General features: G+C 41.0%; 1 protein-coding gene across 1 annotated transcript; it reads left to right on the plus strand.

Moving 5' to 3' along the window:
- The first annotated feature begins 1,541 nt into the window (after positions 1-1,541).
- LOC137741379 (kunitz type trypsin inhibitor 106-like) lies at positions 1,542-2,379 on the plus strand. The gene has a single exon (XM_068481096.1). The coding sequence runs from the start codon at positions 1,584-1,586 to the stop codon at positions 2,196-2,198; it is 615 nt and encodes a 204-aa protein (XP_068337197.1). The 5' UTR covers positions 1,542-1,583; the 3' UTR covers positions 2,199-2,379.
- The last annotated feature ends 17,055 nt before the right edge of the window (positions 2,380-19,434 follow it).

Genomic DNA, 19,434 nt, shown 5'->3' on the forward strand with positions numbered 1-19,434 from the left:
ACGATGGTCCTGCAGTGGGAATGTCTCGTTCCGGATTCTGAATAACGAGGGTGTCAGGATACGTTGTTGTACTTTGTACATGGCGACTTTGGGAGGATTAATTTCAGTAACATCTCTTGAGATTTATTGTGTTTTCACATAACTCTTTTAAGTTTCTAAAATTACATTGACACCCCTTGGATTCTAATCTCCTTGGAACATCATTCATTGACGAGCTTTGACGCCACGGAGATGTTGGTTCTTTGTGATTGAAAAGTTACAGTTTCGAGTTGTGGAACTAGTCTCTTTGTAAAGTAAAAATAAAGTTTCGAACAGTAAACATTCCCTTTGAAACTCGTAAACTGAGTAGCTTTATTGGGTCGTCCTTTTATCACTCATTGAGGTGGTGTTCATTTAAAGGTAATTGTAATTATTTTCTTGATAAATTAATGGCTAGATACTTGAACAAGAAACCCTAAGGAGTAAGGAGGATTCAAATGAAGTAGCCCACCGCCGATTCAAATGAAGTAGCCCACCGCCACGGACGTCTATAACTCACCAAATTCCAAATTGATGAGTGTAGGCTGTAGCAGTCTGATGCTTTCTTACTAACTAGTTCATACTTCGATGTCAACCATTACCGTTTCTTCTGGCGCGTGGTTAAGATATGAGAAATTTTTAACTGTGACGGGAACACATGTGGTACATTACATATTTCAATATAAGTGGTGAAAAATTTTATTTTTAAAGTTCTTAACTTTTTAGCACACATATCCCACCATTTGTATAATGACAAGTGGTGTACCATCTCGTGTACCTGTCGTACTTAAAAATCTCTCATAGGATACGAGCACCAACTATCATCCCAACTGCTTTTTCCAATACCAATTGAGTTAGTAACGCTAATAATTAATTATTTATATCATGTGTCACCAATAAAAATGAGCATACTTATTGATGTTTAATTAATAACCCCATTGTCTAGTGATCGAATGGTTGAGAGTTAGAGTCGTGGTCTTTAAGGGCTGAGCTCTGGCACAAAGAAAGATTGTTCCTTTGTGATCATGAGTTTGAGTTGTGAAAATAACCTCTTTACAAAATAAGATTAAAAAGGCTGTTTCCACCCAAAAAAAAAAAAAAAAAAAATTCCCACCCCCTTGAGTTTGCCCTTTTAAAACAGTCGACACCACTAACAGGATAAGAGGTGGTGGTTGTTTTTAAACAGTCTTGGGTATTATCACTTCAATAAAGCTTTAGATGTATCTTCACGCATGCAAGTGTACTTTTGTATTGGATGAGGCTAGTTGACTTTGATTTTCCACGTCATCATCTCACGCGTACGTACCCTCACCACATCTCTATAAATACTACGGAGTTTTAACGAAAAATTTACTTTAGCGAAAAATTATATTTTTACACTAAAAAATCAATCATGGTACTATTTATTTTACTCTTTATTTTATCCTTATCAATAAAACTCAAAGTTTTCAAACCCTTTTCATTAGTTTTCATTAAATACTACGGGTGACATGCCTTAACAAACGTTCACACACATTCACAATTCACAAAATCCATCAAATAACTTAGTTTCCTTTCCTCACATCATGATGTCCCCCACGTCGGTTGGAAACCTCATCAGCTGCATATGTCTAGCCATGGCCATAGCAACCATAGCCCAACCGGTGCTCGACACTGCAGGACGGGCTCTTCAACCCGGCATAGACTACTACATCAAACCAGCCATAACCGACAGCGGAGGCCGTTTCACTCTGATCAACCGAAACAATTCCTGTCCGTTCTTTGTAGGTCAAGAAAACGTCTCAGGCCCCGTGGGCTTACCCGTGACCTTTGCTCCCTTTGCCGCGGGAGCAACTGTGGTGAGGGAGAGCCATGACCAAATGATCACGTTTTCTGCGTCCACAATATGTGTGTCCTCGACTGCATGGAAGGTGGGTGAGACTAATAGAATCACCCAAAGGAGGTTGATTGTCGCCGGAGCACCTGCTGCATCTGAAGGGCTGCCTTATAGAAGCTATTTTATGATAAATAGGGTGGAGCCAGAGAGAGCTGGTGTCTACAGTCTGAGGTGGTGTCCCACTGACGTGTGCCCCACCTGTAGGTTCAGCAACTGTGGGCCCATCGGTGCTTTGGTTGAGAATGGAAAGAGGTTGCTGGCCTTGCATGGTTCTGTGCTTCCTGTTGTGTTTGAGAGGGCTTAAGGGATCGATTTGTTTAAATAATCTGCACTCTTGTTTAGGGTTGATTGTTTTAATAACAGGGATCTGTATACCCTTTTCTTCCCATTATACATAAGTACTCTTGTAACAATTTTTATTTGATGTGTAATATGTAAGTTGTCATTAGTACTTTTATCATAAAGATAAAATTAATAAAAAAGATTCACGTACATTATAATTTTTCTTCTAAATATGTTGATGAAAAAAATTTGCGATTGAGATGAAGAAAGTAAAATCGCAATCCCACACAAGAATACACTCTGACTTAACATGGGTCACTCATTGCGGACTACCAATATTCATTTGGTTTAGTATTTTGATTGAATTTAAGAGCTCTAAGTGTCAGAGTATAGTAGATTTTTTGTAAACTATGAGCGAACATAATATTGTAGACAAGAATTACGGAGTTAATTACCACAAAGAGTCTAGGGAGGGTATAGTCAACTTAGATTTTAGAGGTTTTTAATAGACTTTTTTAAGTGACAAATTTTAAAGGATTTTAATAGATTCTACAATCTTATATAGATTTTGATAGATTTATATGGATTTCACTTATAGATTTCTATGGATTTGTATGGGTTTTTTCATGGATTTCTTAGGAATTTTATCATGCCAATCAACGCAGAGCCTACATATGAATTCATCTCCAATTTCTTCTCAACTACAAAACACTCCACACACGTACCCAAACTCAAATCCCCCATGTCCCCGCACGCTCAAGAACTGTTGCCAAAGTCATTTAATTAGGCTCAAATCCATCACCCCTCATTTCCCGGAACAACCCCACCGCATCTCCAGCACACTCCATCTTGCAATACACAGAAATCATGGAATTCCACGAAACCAAATCCCTCGCAATAATTTCATCAAACACTTTCCGTGCAAAAACCCACCCACCACACCTTGCATACATAGTAATCAAAGAGTGACTCACTTGTCCATCCTTATTCAATGCCATCCATGATTTGTATTGGATTCGAACAACAACAAACACTCACAAGCTTTAATCACAACCTTACCAGCAACAACATTGGATTGTTCATCCAATAAAGGCAAAGCACGAAAATCAAATCCATTTTGGCAGTGGGTGGGTGGGATTGTTCATCCAATATGGCAGTGGGTGGGTCACGGGGAGGGATGAGGGGTGGTGAAAGCAAGTTAGAGAAATGCAGATTTGGAAACCTGTTATGTATAGATGTGAGCTGCTAATCGGGTTCTTAGGCAGGGCAAAAAATGGGGAAGACTATTCCTCTTCTACAGATAGAATTCTTCGTTCTTGAAATGAAATCCTAGGGGTGAATGTTGGATTGTTTATGACATTTGTTATTTATACTTCTACTCTCAAAGTCATCAAAATCCTTCACCCATTAAAATCCTATCAAATCCTTGATATTTTCACTACACCAAGACTTTTGAGGACTTTTAAAATCCTAATCAACTACCTATGAATTTGAATGTATTCTTTAAAATCCTTTAAAATCATAATTTGACTACATCATGATTTTAAAATCTTTTAAAATCTCATTAACTACTCCCGAATTTTAAAGTCTATTAAAATACTATCAAATCCTAATTTGACTATAACCTCCTAAAATAAGCTCAAGGGACAGTTTTCAGATTAAGGTGATGTGCCTTTTTTAATAGACAAATCCACTCCTTAATTTATATATTTAAGCAAGACTCAAATAATGGTATTAACATGTATCAGTCTTGTGAGTTGTATTTAGTACAAAGGATGAAGCAGTGTTCTAAAAATCAGCCTAGGTGACCGCCTAGGTAGCACCTAGGTGCTGGGCGATGGGCTTCCGTGGTGATTTTGGGTAAAACGTTCAATAAATCGGAAGGGGTCTAGGCGGCGCTAGTCGTTCCTCGTCTTTTCGCTCTGTGCCTATGTAAGCGTGCGACATGGTTAAGTGACCTGCTGTGAAGTACCCCAAACGAGCACCTTGACTCGTTCATCTCTGTCACCACGGACGAGGACGTCGACAACATGATGGAGGAGTACGACCACATCGCACAGAATCAAAACTCAAAGTCGGCGCGGCTCCGCCTTTTTCCCAGAACTTCTGTGCATGGAAATGGAGAATTACCATGGTGGCTTAGAGGGAGTGATAGAGAAGAAGATAGATAGAGGGTTAAACGGAGAAGTCGAGGTGACTGATAGAGATTAGAGGGAGTTGTGCGGAGGGGAGATGTGCGGAGGAGAGATGGAGGGTTAGAGGGAGTTGTTTTAATTTGTTGTTTTTCAGAAGAGAAGAAGATAGAGGGTTAAACAGAAAAGTCGAGGTGACTAATAGAGATTAGGCAGCAGGGAAAATCGGGAAAGTGGAAAAAATGCCTAGTTTTGTGTGAAAGTCTACCAGCCTCTTAATAAAAAAAAAACATAAAGAATAGTTACCCACTGTCCATTAATCAATATATTGTATAAATGATTCAGATAATATTTTAGTATTTTTTCTGTTTTAAAACAACATTATATTATGTTCTTATAATATAATATTTTATTATTTTTTCTTTTTAAGATCAGACTATATTATACTCTTGCATCATATATGTATATCTTTTTTCAAAAATAACGTATTACTCAATGTTTATTTATCTATTATATAGTAAATTTAACTAATTTATATGATATATATAATTATTTTACTCAAATCCGCTTAGACCGCCTAGTTGTCTAGGTGCTAGGCTCATTTCCGCTGCCCGATTAGCACCTAGCACTTTTTAGAACCTTGGGATGAACGCAATTTTTTTATTTTTTTTTAAAGAAAAAGAAGATTTAAACTTTGGTCTTTTACTAGACAATCAAAGCATAGAAACAATCCCTATCTAGAGACACTCATTGAGTTTAACCTTTCAGAAAATTGGTTTAGGGCACAAAGTTCGTACCCAAATTTCGTTAGGCACAAATAGACCATCGATCTTTTTATTTAATCTCGTTTTAACTCCGATTAATGTTTCTTTTGTGTAAAGGGTTTAAGGAATTTTCGTGCCCGTTTAATTGTGCATGTAGTGTTTTGTGAACTCCTAATTTTTAACTTTGGGATATATTGAGCAATAAATTGGAGCAACAAATATAGGGCAAGAAGTTGGATAACAGAAAGGAATAGAAAGAAAGTATCCAATCTACCTAACCCGTCGAAATTTGAATTCAAGTTTAAAGGTAAACTTAATGATTTTTGGTAGATCTTCATCATAGCGATGGCATTTTTCATCAAAGTTGACTATTATTAGTATTAGATCGATGCAGCTAACTTTCAAGCACGCAACATTAACTTGTAATGAACAATACTTGCATTGATGCCATGAGGTTGCACCACTTTGTCTACTCATTGTGAGTAGCGTATTTTTATTGTATAAACCTTATAATCAGAATTGTTTATTTTCTTCACCTTTATTTAAATTTTTTTATAAAATATATAATCATTCACATCAAAGATTGTTTAATCATTCATATGCATTGAACAAATCGATGGTTTTAGTATGATTAGTAATATACTCAATGAACCATCCATTTTTTTTTATACATGTAGTGAATAGGACACTAGTACAAATAACGGTTTGCGCGACGAAGTATAGTTCGTCGCCTAAAGTAAAAAATGTCGCCTGAAAATTAGCCCGACGAAAACTTCGTCACGCGCAAACCGTCGTTCAAATGTCGTGAAAGCAAGGTTTGCGCGACGACAATACCTACGCCGCGCAAAAGGTCTTTGCGTGATGGCAATACTTGTGTCGTGCAAAAAGTTTTTGTGCGATGACAATACCTGCGTTGCGCAAAAGTTCTTTGCGTGACGACAGTACGTGCGTTGCTTAAAAGGTCTTTGCGCAACGACAATCCTTGACCCTATATGAATACAATGAATGAATTCAATCTTCAGTTTAAAATATTTACACTAGTGGATACCACAAGATCTTATGTTATACTTAATGAAAGTATAAATAGACTCTAAGTGAAACTAGTTTCAACAATCCCATTGTCAAACTTATTTGTATATACTTTGAGATCACAAATGCCACAAATCACAATAAACAAACATTCAGAGATCAAGTAACGAGATAAAACTATTCGACGGTTAGAAACAAAAAATCATGATTTAATTGTTATTTTAACTCCAATTTTGATGATTTTTTTACAGCTACACTCCTTGACCCTATATGAATACACTGAATGAATTCGATCTTCAATTTAAAATATTTACACTAGTGGATACCACAATAAAAGTATAAATAAACTCTAAGTGCCAGTGAATCTATTGTTTTGATGAGATACGCATTCTACGAAACTAGTATCCAATCTACCTAACCCACTGAAATTTGAATTCAAGTTTAAAGGTGAACTTAATGATTTTTGGTTGATCTTCATCATAGCGATGGCATTTTTCATCAAAGTTGACTATTATTAGTAATAGATCGATGCAGCTAACTTTCAAGCACGCAACATTAACTTGTAATGAACAATACTTGCATTGATGCCATGAGGTTGCACCACTTTGTCTGCTCAATGTGATTAGCGTATTTTTACTATATAAACCTTATAATCAGAATTGTTTATTTTCTTCACCTTCATTTAAAAATCTTTATAAAACATATAAACAAATCGATGATTTTAGTATGATCAGTAATATACTCAATGAACCGTCCTTTTTTATTTTATTTTATTTTTTTATACATGCAGTGAATAGGACACTAGTACAAATAATAGTTTGCGCGACGAAACATAGTTCGTCGCGCAAAGTAAAAAAATATCGCCTGAAAATTAGCCTGACGAAAATTTCATCGCGTGCAAATCGTCGTGCAAAGGTCTTGAAAGTAGGGTTTGCGCGACGACAATACCTGCGTCGTACAAAAGGTTTTTATGCGATGACAATCCTTGACCTTATATGAATACAATGAATGAATTCGATCTTTAATCTAAAATATTTACACTAGTGGATACCACAAGATCTTATGTTATACTTAATGAAAGCATAAATAAACTCTTAAGTGTTAGTGAATCTATTGTTTTGATGAGATACGCATTCTACGAAACTACTTTCAACGATTCCACCGTCAAACTTGTTTGTATATACTTCGAGATCGCATATGCCAAAAATGGCAATAAACAAACATTCAGAGATCAAGTAACGAGACAAAACTCTTCGATGGTTAGAAACAAAAAATCACGATTTAACGGTTATTTTAACTCCGATTTTGATGATTTTTTTTACAGCTACACTCCTTCCCTATATGAATACAATGAATGAATTTGATCTTCAATTTAAAATATTTACACAAGTGGATACCACATAAACTTATGTTATACTCAATGAAAGTATAAATAAACTTTTAATGTTAGTGAATCTATTGTTTTGATGGGATACGCATTTTACGAAATTAGTTTCAACGATCCAACCATCAAACTTGTTTGTATATACTTCGAGATCGGATATGCCAAAAAATCGCAAAAAACAAACATTCAAAGATCAAGTAACGGGGCAAAACTCTTCGACAGTTATAAACGAAAAATCACAATTTAACGGTTAGTTTAACTCTGATTTTGATTATTTTTTATAGCTACACTCCTTGACCCTATATGAATACAATGAACTAATTCGATCATCAATTTAAAATATTTACACAAGTGGACCACAAAATCTTATGTTATACTTAATGAAAGTATAAGATAGACTCTAAGTGTTTGTTGAATATATTGTTTTGACAGTGTCACACATACTGTTTGGAGCTAAACATTACCGCGTTTTTTTCCAGAAAATTGTGCAACGGACCAACCACGTCGCGCAAACACCTTTGTGTGACGTATTAGTTGGTACGTCACGCAAAAACCCTTTACGTGACGCATTTTGTTCCGTCGCACAAACACCTTTGCATGACGCATTGGGTTGGTCCGTCGCACAATTTTCTGCTGCTAAATCAAAGCTTTGACCTCTTTTTTCCCAACATTGCGCGATAAAGGTACACCTTCGTTGCGCTAAACAGTTTTGCGCAACGGAATGCTTCGTTACGCAAAATGTCCTTGCGTGACACATAGTTGTCAACGTTGCGCAAAATTTCCTTATGCAACGTAATTTACTCCATCGCGCAAGTGTGTTTTTGTACTAGTAGGATGATGTATGGTGGATGCAAGTATTTTTCCATCTTGAATTATATATTCAAGATATACATGCTAGCATTCAGTTTATAACACACAATCATATATATTACGTAAGGCTCAAAACGAAACGTTCAAACAATGTGCCCCACCGCTAATTTACGTGTGTGTACTTCTACTTATCAAATTCCAAAATGTTTATGTCTAGCTATATATTTTCTTGTTCAATGTTCACTGCTCAAAACGTCATTTAACAATTCTGACTTTATCCTTTTAACCCACGTACGTAGTTATCTATATGTGTCTGTAGACATCGAAATTTCGGTGAAATGAATGTTAACCAATAATTAAAATTTCAACGCTTACGTGTCACATGAATTTTACATGTAGCGTGTGACTCAACGAAAAATCGAAATAAATTGGAAAGGTCATCAAATAGGACACGTGTCAATATCTGGCAGAAATGATTTATTTCATCTGATTATTTAAATCCAAAAATCAAGTTTTGGAATTCTATAAATAGGAGGCCAAGGCATTCATTTCGGAAAAAAGAGGAAAGAAAGAAAAAAAGAAAGAAAGAAAGGAATTTACATCACACCAAAACCTTGAAGCCTCGAAACTCTAAAGCTCTCAAGCAAATCCCGAAGGATCAAGAAAATACTCTTCATTCTTCGTAAAATCCTCTTTCAAGGCCAAGCCCCAACGGCCCTTGAAGAACTCCAACTGACTCAAGATCAAGCCCCGACGGCCCCTTGAAGAAAGTGTTCATCACCCGTTCGTCCTAAGATCAAGCCCCAACGGCCCTTTGGATCAACAACCTCAACAAGTCCACACATCCATCAGTCTTCAAGATTAGGCCCAAAAGCCCTTGAAGATCCGCTCATCCCAGTCTTCAAGATTAGGCCCAAAAGCCCTTGAAGATCCGCTCATCCATCAGTCTTCAAGATTAGGCCCAAAAGCCCTCGAAGATCCGTTCATCAACTGTTCATCCCTAGATCAAGCCCCGACGGCCCTTTGGATCAACAGCTCATCCACAAACCTACACCCTACGAAGATAGAATCAGAGGAACAAATTACAAAGAGATTGTAACCCCAAAATCATAAACACCAAAAAATATATTTTGTACACGTTATTCTTGTCTCTTGTTTTCAGGAACTTTTCGTGTTTACAAATTTGGCACGCCCAGTGGGACAATCTCTACCTCTCATCTCTATCCTCCAATCATCGAAAAACGCAAATGGCATCAAGAAAGGATCAAGCTGTTCCTGCAATCAAAGCAAAGAACAAGAACATCATCACCGCAAGTGGTGATATTTCGGGCATCGTAACCCGAAGTAAGGCAAGAGCTCTTTTTGCCGCGGCTTCCGCCCCTGCATTGACTCTGTCAAAGGAACAAGAGCACCTGAGGTACGAGCCTGTGATCACCCTAGCCTCGCTAAAGGCATCAAGGGGGGAAGGCCCGAGGAAATACTCAGAGTCCCTACTCTCCGACGCTGATTCGAGCGGCAGTACAACCATGCAAGTTATGACCACTGGAGCAACTTCAATCGAGGAGCAGCTAGCTCAGATGAATGAAGCAATCGCAAAGCTCACACGGACTGTGGAGGAGAAGGACTTGCAGATTGCCGCACTTGTCAACCAACTAGATGCGCTGCCCGACGTGAAAGTCGACCCAAATATTGGCCTATTAAAGAAAGAAGACGACGAAGAAGAGGAGCCACCATTGGAGAAAGTTGAAGAGAAGCCAAAGCTAGACCAAGAAACGGCATTCATGGGATCTCTCTCTATCCAGCAGCTACAGGAGATGATCGCAAGCACTGTCAAGACACAGTACGAAGGAAGCTCGCATGACTCCGTACTGTACTCAAAGCCTTACTCCAAGAAGATTGACGCTTTGAAGATGCCAAGGGGTTATCAGCCCCCAAAATTCATGCAGTTCGATGGAAAAGGCAACCCAAAGCAACATGTCGCCCATTTCATTGAAACTTGCAACAATGCTGGGACAGAGGGAGACTACCTCGTCAAACAGTTCGTGCGTTCGCTGAAAAGTAACGCTTTTGACTGGTACACTGACCTCGAACCTGAGTCTATCAACAGTTGGGACCAGCTAGAAAGGGAATTCCTCAACCGTTTCTACAGCACTCGTCGTACTGTAAGCATGCTAGAGCTGACTAGTACGAAACAGTGGAGAGATGAACCTGTCGTCAACTACATAAATAGATGGCGCTCCTTAAGTCTGGATTGCAAAGATCGGCTTTCTGAAACCTCTGCCATTGAGATGTGCGTTCAAGGCATGCACTGGGGGTTACATTACATCCTCCAAGGCATAAAACCAAGAACATTCGAAGAGCTAGCAACTCGTTCCCACGACATGGAGCTGAGTATCGCTAATCATGGGAAAAAGGAGCCAATTACTAACTTCAATAAGGAGAAAGTATTCGCCCCAAATGTAGACAAGACCGGGAAGAAGCCCGTTAAGGAAGCTTTCATCGTCAACACTACCCCCATCAAGACCTCTTCAGCGCCCATCAAGACCTCCTCAGCGCCCATCAAGATCTCCTCCAAGAAGAAAGCGAATGAGATAAAGACAAGTGAGCCTTCTCGCACCCAAGACAGATACAAGAGCACCTTGAGAGAGTTGGAACAGAAAACGTACCCTTTTCCTGACTCTGACATGGCTGCCATGTTAGATGACTTGCTGGAAAAAAAGGTGATTGAGCTACCCGAATGCAAGCGTCCTGAAGAAATGAATCGCACAAACGATCCTAGGTACTGCAAGTATCATCGTATTGTGAGCCATCCTGTTGGCAAGTGCTTCGTTCTCAAAGAACTCATCATGAAGCTAGCACAACAAGGGCAAATTGAGCTCGACCTTGAGGACACGGCCGCAACGCATACCACTACAATTGCGTTTGGATCGTTTAATCCTGTGCCTCTCCAAATGAACCTGACCGTTCCCGTGAATGCTTAAGTTGCACGGCACCTCCTACACAACCATCACTGGAGAGAAGCGACCAAGATACACATGCTGATGATGAAGAAGGATGGATATTGGTAACCTACAAAAATACAAGGAAACCAAGACCACAAGTCATACAGCCAAAGGTGGAACAAAGAAGAAATCACCACGGCCGCAACAATGCGAAGCCTAAAAGAAACATAAAGCATAATAAAACAACATATGCTAGGGAACCTATGGAGCAGGAGCCACGCATTCCCGTTTCCTTGCGTGAGTACTTCCCGAATGACTTTTTCCAACAGTGCACTACCGTGGCCTGTCACATGGTTGAAGTAGAAATAGAAGAGCCCTCAAAAGGCAAAGCTATTGCCACTGAGGTAGAAAAGACCATTACACCTGGAGAAGGTCTGCCAACACACTTTAGCATCGAGGAAGCGCTACCATTACCAAAAAAGATGCGAAGAGCACTAGCAGCAGTCTTGGCAGGTCCCGACGACCACGAAGTGCAAGAAAGTAATGACGAAGGCTCGAAGCTTCAGCCACATGAATGTGCCACATGTTGTGCCACCCATGACGTAATTAACTTCACTGACGAAGACCTACTGTTGGGATCAAAGCCTTACAACCGTCCTCTCTTCGTCTCCGGGTACATAAAGGAATACAAAGTCAACCGCATGCTTGTGGATGGTGGGTCAGCCATAAACATCATGCCAAAATCAACAATGACCATAATCGGCATCAAGGTGAATGAACTATCCCTGAGCCGTCTGCTGATCCAGGGTTTTAACCAAGGAGGACAAAGGGCGATAGGTATGATCCGAGTAGAGATGACCATGGGAGAGCTCAAATCAAGCACGATATTCCACGTGATTGATGCAAGAACTTCCTATAGCTTGCTCTTAGGAAGACCTTGGATCCACGCAAATGGGGTAGTGCCGTCCACCCTTCACCAATGCCTAAAATTTTACCGAGAAGGAGTGAAGGTGATCCAAGGTGATACCAAGCCATTCACCGAAGCCGAATCACACTTTGCAGATGCCAAGTTCTACATGGATGAAGAGACGGTACCCGAAGCCCTTCCGGAAGAGATCAAATCCACGGGCAGAGCAGCACCTAAAAAGCAGGAGTGGCAAGCCATGCCTAAAAAACAAAAAGAGCAGGCTGGGCCATCTTCAAGCAAAGATGATGACGAGTTTGCTAAACCTGCAACAACCAAAGGGAGTAGGATGCCGTCAGAAGGACCGAACGCACCCATATTCCGGTATATCCCGATGTCAAGAAGAAAGAATGGTCAATCTCCATTCGAAACTAGAAAAGCCGACACACAGTGGCACACGGATAACGTGAAGTTGCTCAAGACGAATGCAGTTTTGCCTCTGACACAGCTAGGGGGTGCTAAGGCCGCAAGACTACCACAAGGCTTCATAAAAGCTCTACCAAAGAAGGTGGAATCAAGCTTTCTTCCAACCAAGAGGACCAAGGAAGGTTTTGACCCTAACGCCTACAAACTCATGTCAAAAGCCGGGTACGACTTCGCTTCTTCTGCGGTGGCTGGAAAGAAAGTTTCAAACACTGTCAATGACGAAGAACGTAACCTCACCAAAACTCAAAAGAAGTTGAAGGAGCATGGTTACGGAGTTGACAACAACAAAGCCGGACTTGGTTTCACACCAAATGCACCTGTGATGATTTCAAGCCAAGCGAAAAACACTAGCACTCAATATGTCAGCATGAGCATTGAACAAGACCAAGAAGAGCCTAAACCCTCCCCTCGGACGTCGGTCTTCGATAGGATGAGCCAGTCAAGCTCCAGAACTTCAGTGCTTAATCGCATTGGTGGTCAAGACCGAACCTCTGTCTTCAAGAGGCTTAACGCGCCGACATCCCAAAGCTCTGTTTTTGAAAGGTTGTTAAAGCCTAAGAAACAAAGCAACACAGTTATCTCTCCTCTGCGACGATCAGCTTCAGAAAGGTTTGAAGATAATGGGAAGCCTTTTGGAAAAAGGAAGACAACACTAAAGGAAGAAAAGCTCAATGGGTTAGGAGAAAAGGACGACGTTCGAAGCTTGATTCCTTCAAGGATGAAGCGCCAAGCAATCCTAGAGGTTGACACAAAAGGACCACTAAAGGTAAGGAGGCGCATCATCGTCCACACTGGCAAATCTTCATGCCAACAAACCCAAGAGAACGGCACTGAAGATGAAATCCCTAAGAAAGATGTCACTTCTGGCTCTTTCGACTCAAAGTCTTCACCTCAACCGCTGGGGGCATGTTCCAAAACCATGTCAGTCAAGTCAAGTGAAGATGAAGGATGGATTCAGGTCACTCCGAAGAAGCTGCACGAGAAACATATGTCTTGTCCACAAGTTCACCAATCGGAAAGGGGGCAAAGCAGCTACCGTCAACCTTCAAAGCTACATGAAAATGTTGAGGATGATGAAATTACAACACAAAGATCGTTCATGCGGGATCTTTTCTTCCTCGAAGATGTCTTCAATTTCTCGATCAAGGCTCCTTGTTATGAAGATTGTGAGGAATGCATTTCGAAGATCGCTTCGAAGAAATTGGACAAGCAGCAACCATCTTGTCCACAAGTTTATCAGTCGAAAAAGGGGCAAAACAGCTCCTGTCAACCTCCAGAACAATGTGAAAGTATTGGAGATAATGAAATTTCGACACAAAGATCGTCCATCCCCATCACAATGTGCGACCTCTTCCCAGAAGACTTCTTCAATTACCCGGTCAAGGCTCCTTCCTATGAAGATTGCGAGGAACGCCTCTCCCAGAACACCAGACAATCCTTATGCCGACAAGCCCGAGAAGACAGCACCGAAGAGGAGATCCAAGATGTTTTCCACGTCACGGTTCAAGAAGGTAAAGAAGACGAAATCCCCGAGGAAGATGTCACTGCTGCACCACCACAGCTCGAAGATGGGGGACAAGCCACAATTGATGATCTCAAGGAACTCAACTTAGGTACAAGCAAGGAACCAAAGCCTATCTTCGTAAGTGCATTATTAAGTACAGACGAGATAGAGGAGTATTATCAGCTGTTGTTAGAGTACAAAGACGTCTTTGCCTGGACCTACAAAGAAATGCCCGGCCTGGACCCTATCATCGCTGTTCATCATCTTGCGGTCAGGCCTGGAACACGGCCGATAAAGCAAACTCAAAGACGCTATCGATCTGAGCTTATCCCACAAATCGAGGTCGAGATCGACAAGCTAATCGAAGCAGGCTTTATTCGAGAAGTGCAATACCCCAAGTGGATCTCCAACATCGTCATTGTCCTTAAAAAATCAGGACAAATACGTGTTTGCGTAGACTTCCGGGACCTCAACGATGCTTGCCCAAAGGATGACTTCCCCTTGCCAATCATTGAAATCATGGTGGATGCAACCACTGGCCATGAGGCATTATCATTCATGGATGGCTCTTCTGGGTACAATCAAATTCGCATGGCCCTCGAAGACGAGGAACTAACAGCCTTTCGTACTCCAAAAGGTATCTACTGCTACAAGGTAATGCCCTTTGGTCTAAAGAACGCTGGAGCTACGTATCAACGCGCAATGCAGAAAATCTTCAATGACATGCTACACAAAAACGTAGAATGTTACGTAGATGATGTGGTGGTTAAGACGAAGAAAAGATCAGAACACTTGAAGGATCTGCGAATAGTGTTCGAAAGGCTGCGAAAATACAACCTCAAGATGAACCCGTTAAAGTGTGCGTTTGGCGTCACCTCTGGAAAATTCCTCGGCTTCATCGTCAAGCACCGTGGTATTGAAGTAGACCAATCAAAGATCAAGGCCATTCAAAGCATGCCCGAGCCAAGAAACCTGCACGAGCTGAAAAGTCTACAAGGACGGCTAGCCTTCATCAGACGCTTCATCTCCAACCTCGCAGGGCGTTGTCAACCGTTTAGTCGCCTTATGAAGAAAGATGTTCCATTCGTGTGGGACAAAGCATGCCATAATGCTTTTGAAAGCATAAAGAAATATTTGTCAAGTCCACCTGTCCTGGGGGCACCTGTGCCCGGGAAACCACTCATATTGTATATTGCTGCTCAGGAAAGTTCAATCGGAGCACTCTTGGCGCAAGAGAATGAATCCCAAAGAGAAGGAGCACTTTACTACCTCAGTCGAACTCTCACCGGCGCTGAGTTGAACTATTCCCCAATAGAAAAGATGTGCCTCGCTTTGGTGTTTGCCATTCAGAAACTCAGACATTACATGCATGCTTACACCATCCACTTGGTTGCTAAAGCCGACCCTGTCAAATACGTTATGACTAAGCCAGTCTTGACAGGGCGACTCGCTAAATGGGCTTTGCTTCTTAATCAATATGAGATCATCTACGTCCCAGCTAAAGCCGTCAAGGGACAAGCGCTAGCAGACTTCCTTGCCGATCATCCAATCCCGGCTGATTGGAAAATCTCAGACGACTTGCCTGACGAGGAGGTGTTCTACATCGACATCTTCCCGACATGGACGATGTTCTTCGACGGATCCGCACGAGCAGACGGAGCGGGGGCAGGAGTAGTATTTATGTCACCACAAAGGCACATACTACCTTACTCCTTCCAACTGAATGAGCTATGCTCCAACAATGTTGCTGAGTACCAAGCATTGATCATCGGGCTCCAAATGGCGATCAACATGGAAATCACAGCTCTTGAGGTATATGGCGATTCCAAGCTCATAATCAATCAACTCTTAACTGAATATGAGGTGAGGAAAGATGATCTCGTCCCATACTTCCGGCTAGCGACCCAACTGCTACAAAGGTTCGAAGCTGTGACACTAGAACATGTGCCAAGAAAGGAAAATCAAATGGCAGACGCTCTCGCCAATCTAGCCTCAAGTATGACACTAGGAAAAGATGAAGTTGCAGACGTGCCAGTTTGCCAAAGATGGGTGATTCCGCTCGTTAATGAAATGTCACTAGATGATACAAATGTCATCTCAGTACTTCCAGTCGATACTGAAGAGTGGAGACAGCCGCTGATCGACTACTTAGAGCACGGAAAGCTTCCCGATGATCTTAGACACCGTTCCGAAATACGTCGACGAGCACCTCGCTTCCTTTACTACAAAGGAACACTCTACCGACGCTCTTTTGAAGGACTGCTCCTGAGATGCCTAGGTGAGGAAGAAGTTAATCAAGCCATGGAAGAAGCACATTCAGGTGTGTGTGGGGCACATCAATCTGGACCAAAGCTACATTTCCAGCTTAAAAGAATGGGTTACTACTGGCCGAGCATGGTGAAGGACTGCCTGGAACATGCCAAAAGGTGCCAAGCCTGCCAATTCCACGCCAACTTCATACATCAACCGCCTGAACCATTACACCCTACAGTTGCTTCATGGCCGTTCGACGCATGGGGATTGGACGTTGTAGGACCAATTACGCCAAAGTCATCTGCAGGGGAACGGCGCCTAGCTGAACCAATGGCACCAGATGGATATGAGTCTCCCTTTGGCTTAGTGGTTTTGTTGCAACTTCTTCTCCTCGAGGACTTCTTGTACCTTGTGTCCTCCCAATACCAGAAGCGGATCCATGAAGAAATCTTCACGCCTGATTTACTTCGAGCATCTTGGAAAAGCTTGTGATATGCCCAAAATAAACAGCGACAACTCGCAGGCAATCCTCGGTTATTGCAGAGAGAAAGTTCCTCCGCACTAGGAACGACCTCGTCATAAAACTTACCTTGGGATTGGCAATCCCCCTATCTTGTGGAGATCCCAAAGTGAAATTGACATCTCTCCTTGAGCTGTATGAAGCGTGTTAGTCGCTGAACACCAATGCTCGAAGAACGCATGAAGGACAGAATGATGGAGATCATAACTAAACAAAGATGCGTACACGGCATGGTAAAGGCCCATGCTAGTAAGCACATGTTTAGATCGGCCCAAGACATCTTCAAGCCACTCCCAATAAGACTCATCAAAAACAGCTTCTCCGGTAGTCGACAAGGCATCATTCCAAGCCATAGCTCCGCTGCGGATGTGATCTCCGAGAAGCTTAAACGAAGCCGGATGACTGTCATGAGCATGGTGTGAAGGGTTCAAGATAAGAATCCTCGGTGTGCACGCCTCCCTCTTCGTATTTGATCGAACAAAGTTTGCCACCTTCCAAGATACTTCAGAAGACCACGACTTAATATGCATGGAGTTGTCTTTTGTAGGAAGAGCAAGCGCCTTAAGGCCAGTCAGTGGGGCGTAAATCTTCAGAGTTGTTCCCCTATCTTGCGAATCATTTTCCTTCGCAAGAATGGTAATGGTGTTGCTCTTAAAACATTTGAAAAATACCATGACCGCAAAAAACAAAAAAAAAAAAAAAAAAAAAAAAAAAACAGCCACAAAACTTGAACAGCAGGACAACAGACAGTGCAATGGTGTGCAGCGATGACGGTGCAGCAAGCAGCAACAAGAGGCACAACAACGTCACCACCGAGGAAAATTATGATCAAAAGGCACTACACAGCATAAACTCGCTGCAGTCTTTTGCATAACCCCACACGGTAAAAGTGACACACTGCAACAAGCTCCAAGCAGCGGCAAGAGGCACAACAACGTCACCACCGAGGAAAATTATGATCAAAAGGCACTACACAGCATAAACTCGCTGCAGTCTTTTGCATAACCCCACACGGTAAAAGTGACACACTGCAACAAGCTCCAAGCAGCGGCAAGAGGCACGGCAACGTCACTACCAAGGGAAGACTGTGACCAAAAGGCATTACACAGCAAAAAATCCCTTTGCAATCTTTGCACAACACCACTCTTTCTACACCACCAATTTACGCGTTCCTGGTTTCTTCGTCGATTTGGCAGCCTCAGCCTTGCAGATCACCATATAAAAAAATTAATAAAATATATATATATATATATATATATATATATATAATAAAAAAACAAAAAAAAAAACACAAAAAAAAAAAAAAATAAAAAATAAAAAAAAAAAATGCAAGAACAAAATATAAAAGACACAAAAATTTTAACGAGGTTCCTCCACAGTCAGTGTAACTGGAGTACGTCCTTGGAGTAGTAGGAGCTCACCCAATAATCCACTATCAACCAAATGGGAGTTTACAAAGTGTTGGTAATCTCACAGCCCAAATAACCCAATACACCCAAAAGCTCTCACACACCAAAGAAACAAATAGAGGAAGAAATATAATGAATAATTTCTTCTCTATACATATAGCTCAAAGCTATTACAAACAACAACTACTTTGGTAGATGATTACTAACCAAATGAAGCAGCAGCTTTTCTTCTCTATTTGCAGTTTTTTTTTTTTCTTTTTTTCTCAGCAGAGTATTGAGCTCTCTCTTCTTCTCTATTTTCTCCAAAACCGAAATGAGCTATCTTCACTTTTTTTTCCTTTGCTTCAAAGGCTCTTTAAACCAACGGATGTGGAAGAAAAAAACAAAAACACTTTCCTGTTTTTCCTCCCTAAAACAAGGAAAATGTTTCTCCTTTTCTTCCTTTATAATTTTTTTTATAGCCAAAAGCATTTGCAATTGTTGTCTAGCTGAAAGCATAGCCAAGTTGGCCACTTTCCAACATAAAAAAATAAAATAAAATAAAATAAAAATAAAAAAAAAAACTTTGGTGGATCAGCACCACCGAAGGAGAAAAAAAAAAAAAAAAAAAAAAAAAAAAATTTGGTGGATCAGCGCCACCGAAGGAGGAAAAAAAAAAAACTTAGTGATGTATATGTTTTATTTGTATTTAACACAATACACTGAATAAAATAAAGCATTTCCATTAATCTCCAAGAAATTACAAGTGTATACAAAAAAAAAAAAAAAAAAAAAAAAAAAAAAAGATGGAGCTTTCACAAAGGATGTTCACGTGAAGCCCCATTACTTGGCAAAACTCTAGAAGCGGAAGGCATCGGAGCAGAAGGCATCGGAGCGGGAGGCATTGAAGCTAGAGCATTCCAGGCCTCAATACTTGGCCAAACGCTGGAAGACCCAGGAAAAAGGTGTCTCTAGAGGAAAGACGAAAACCTTTGACGGTCACTCTGAATCCGACCTTCAGACTCTTGCAGCTCATCAAGCTTCCTCTTCATGCCCGTCGAATAGTTGTTTGCAAGCACGTGCAAGCTTCTATTCTCATGCTTCAGCTGCTTGATCTCTTGTTTGAGACTTTCCACCTCCGC

This window comes from Pyrus communis, chromosome 8, assembly GCF_963583255.1.
Source record: "Pyrus communis chromosome 8, drPyrComm1.1, whole genome shotgun sequence".
In the NCBI taxonomy this organism is placed as follows: domain Eukaryota; kingdom Viridiplantae; phylum Streptophyta; class Magnoliopsida; order Rosales; family Rosaceae; genus Pyrus; species Pyrus communis.

Excerpts from the sequence above, each read along its gene's own strand:
- LOC137741379 (XM_068481096.1), top strand. The coding sequence starts at position 1,584 with ATGATGTCCCCCACGTCGGTTGGAAACCTCATCAGCTGCATATGTCTA.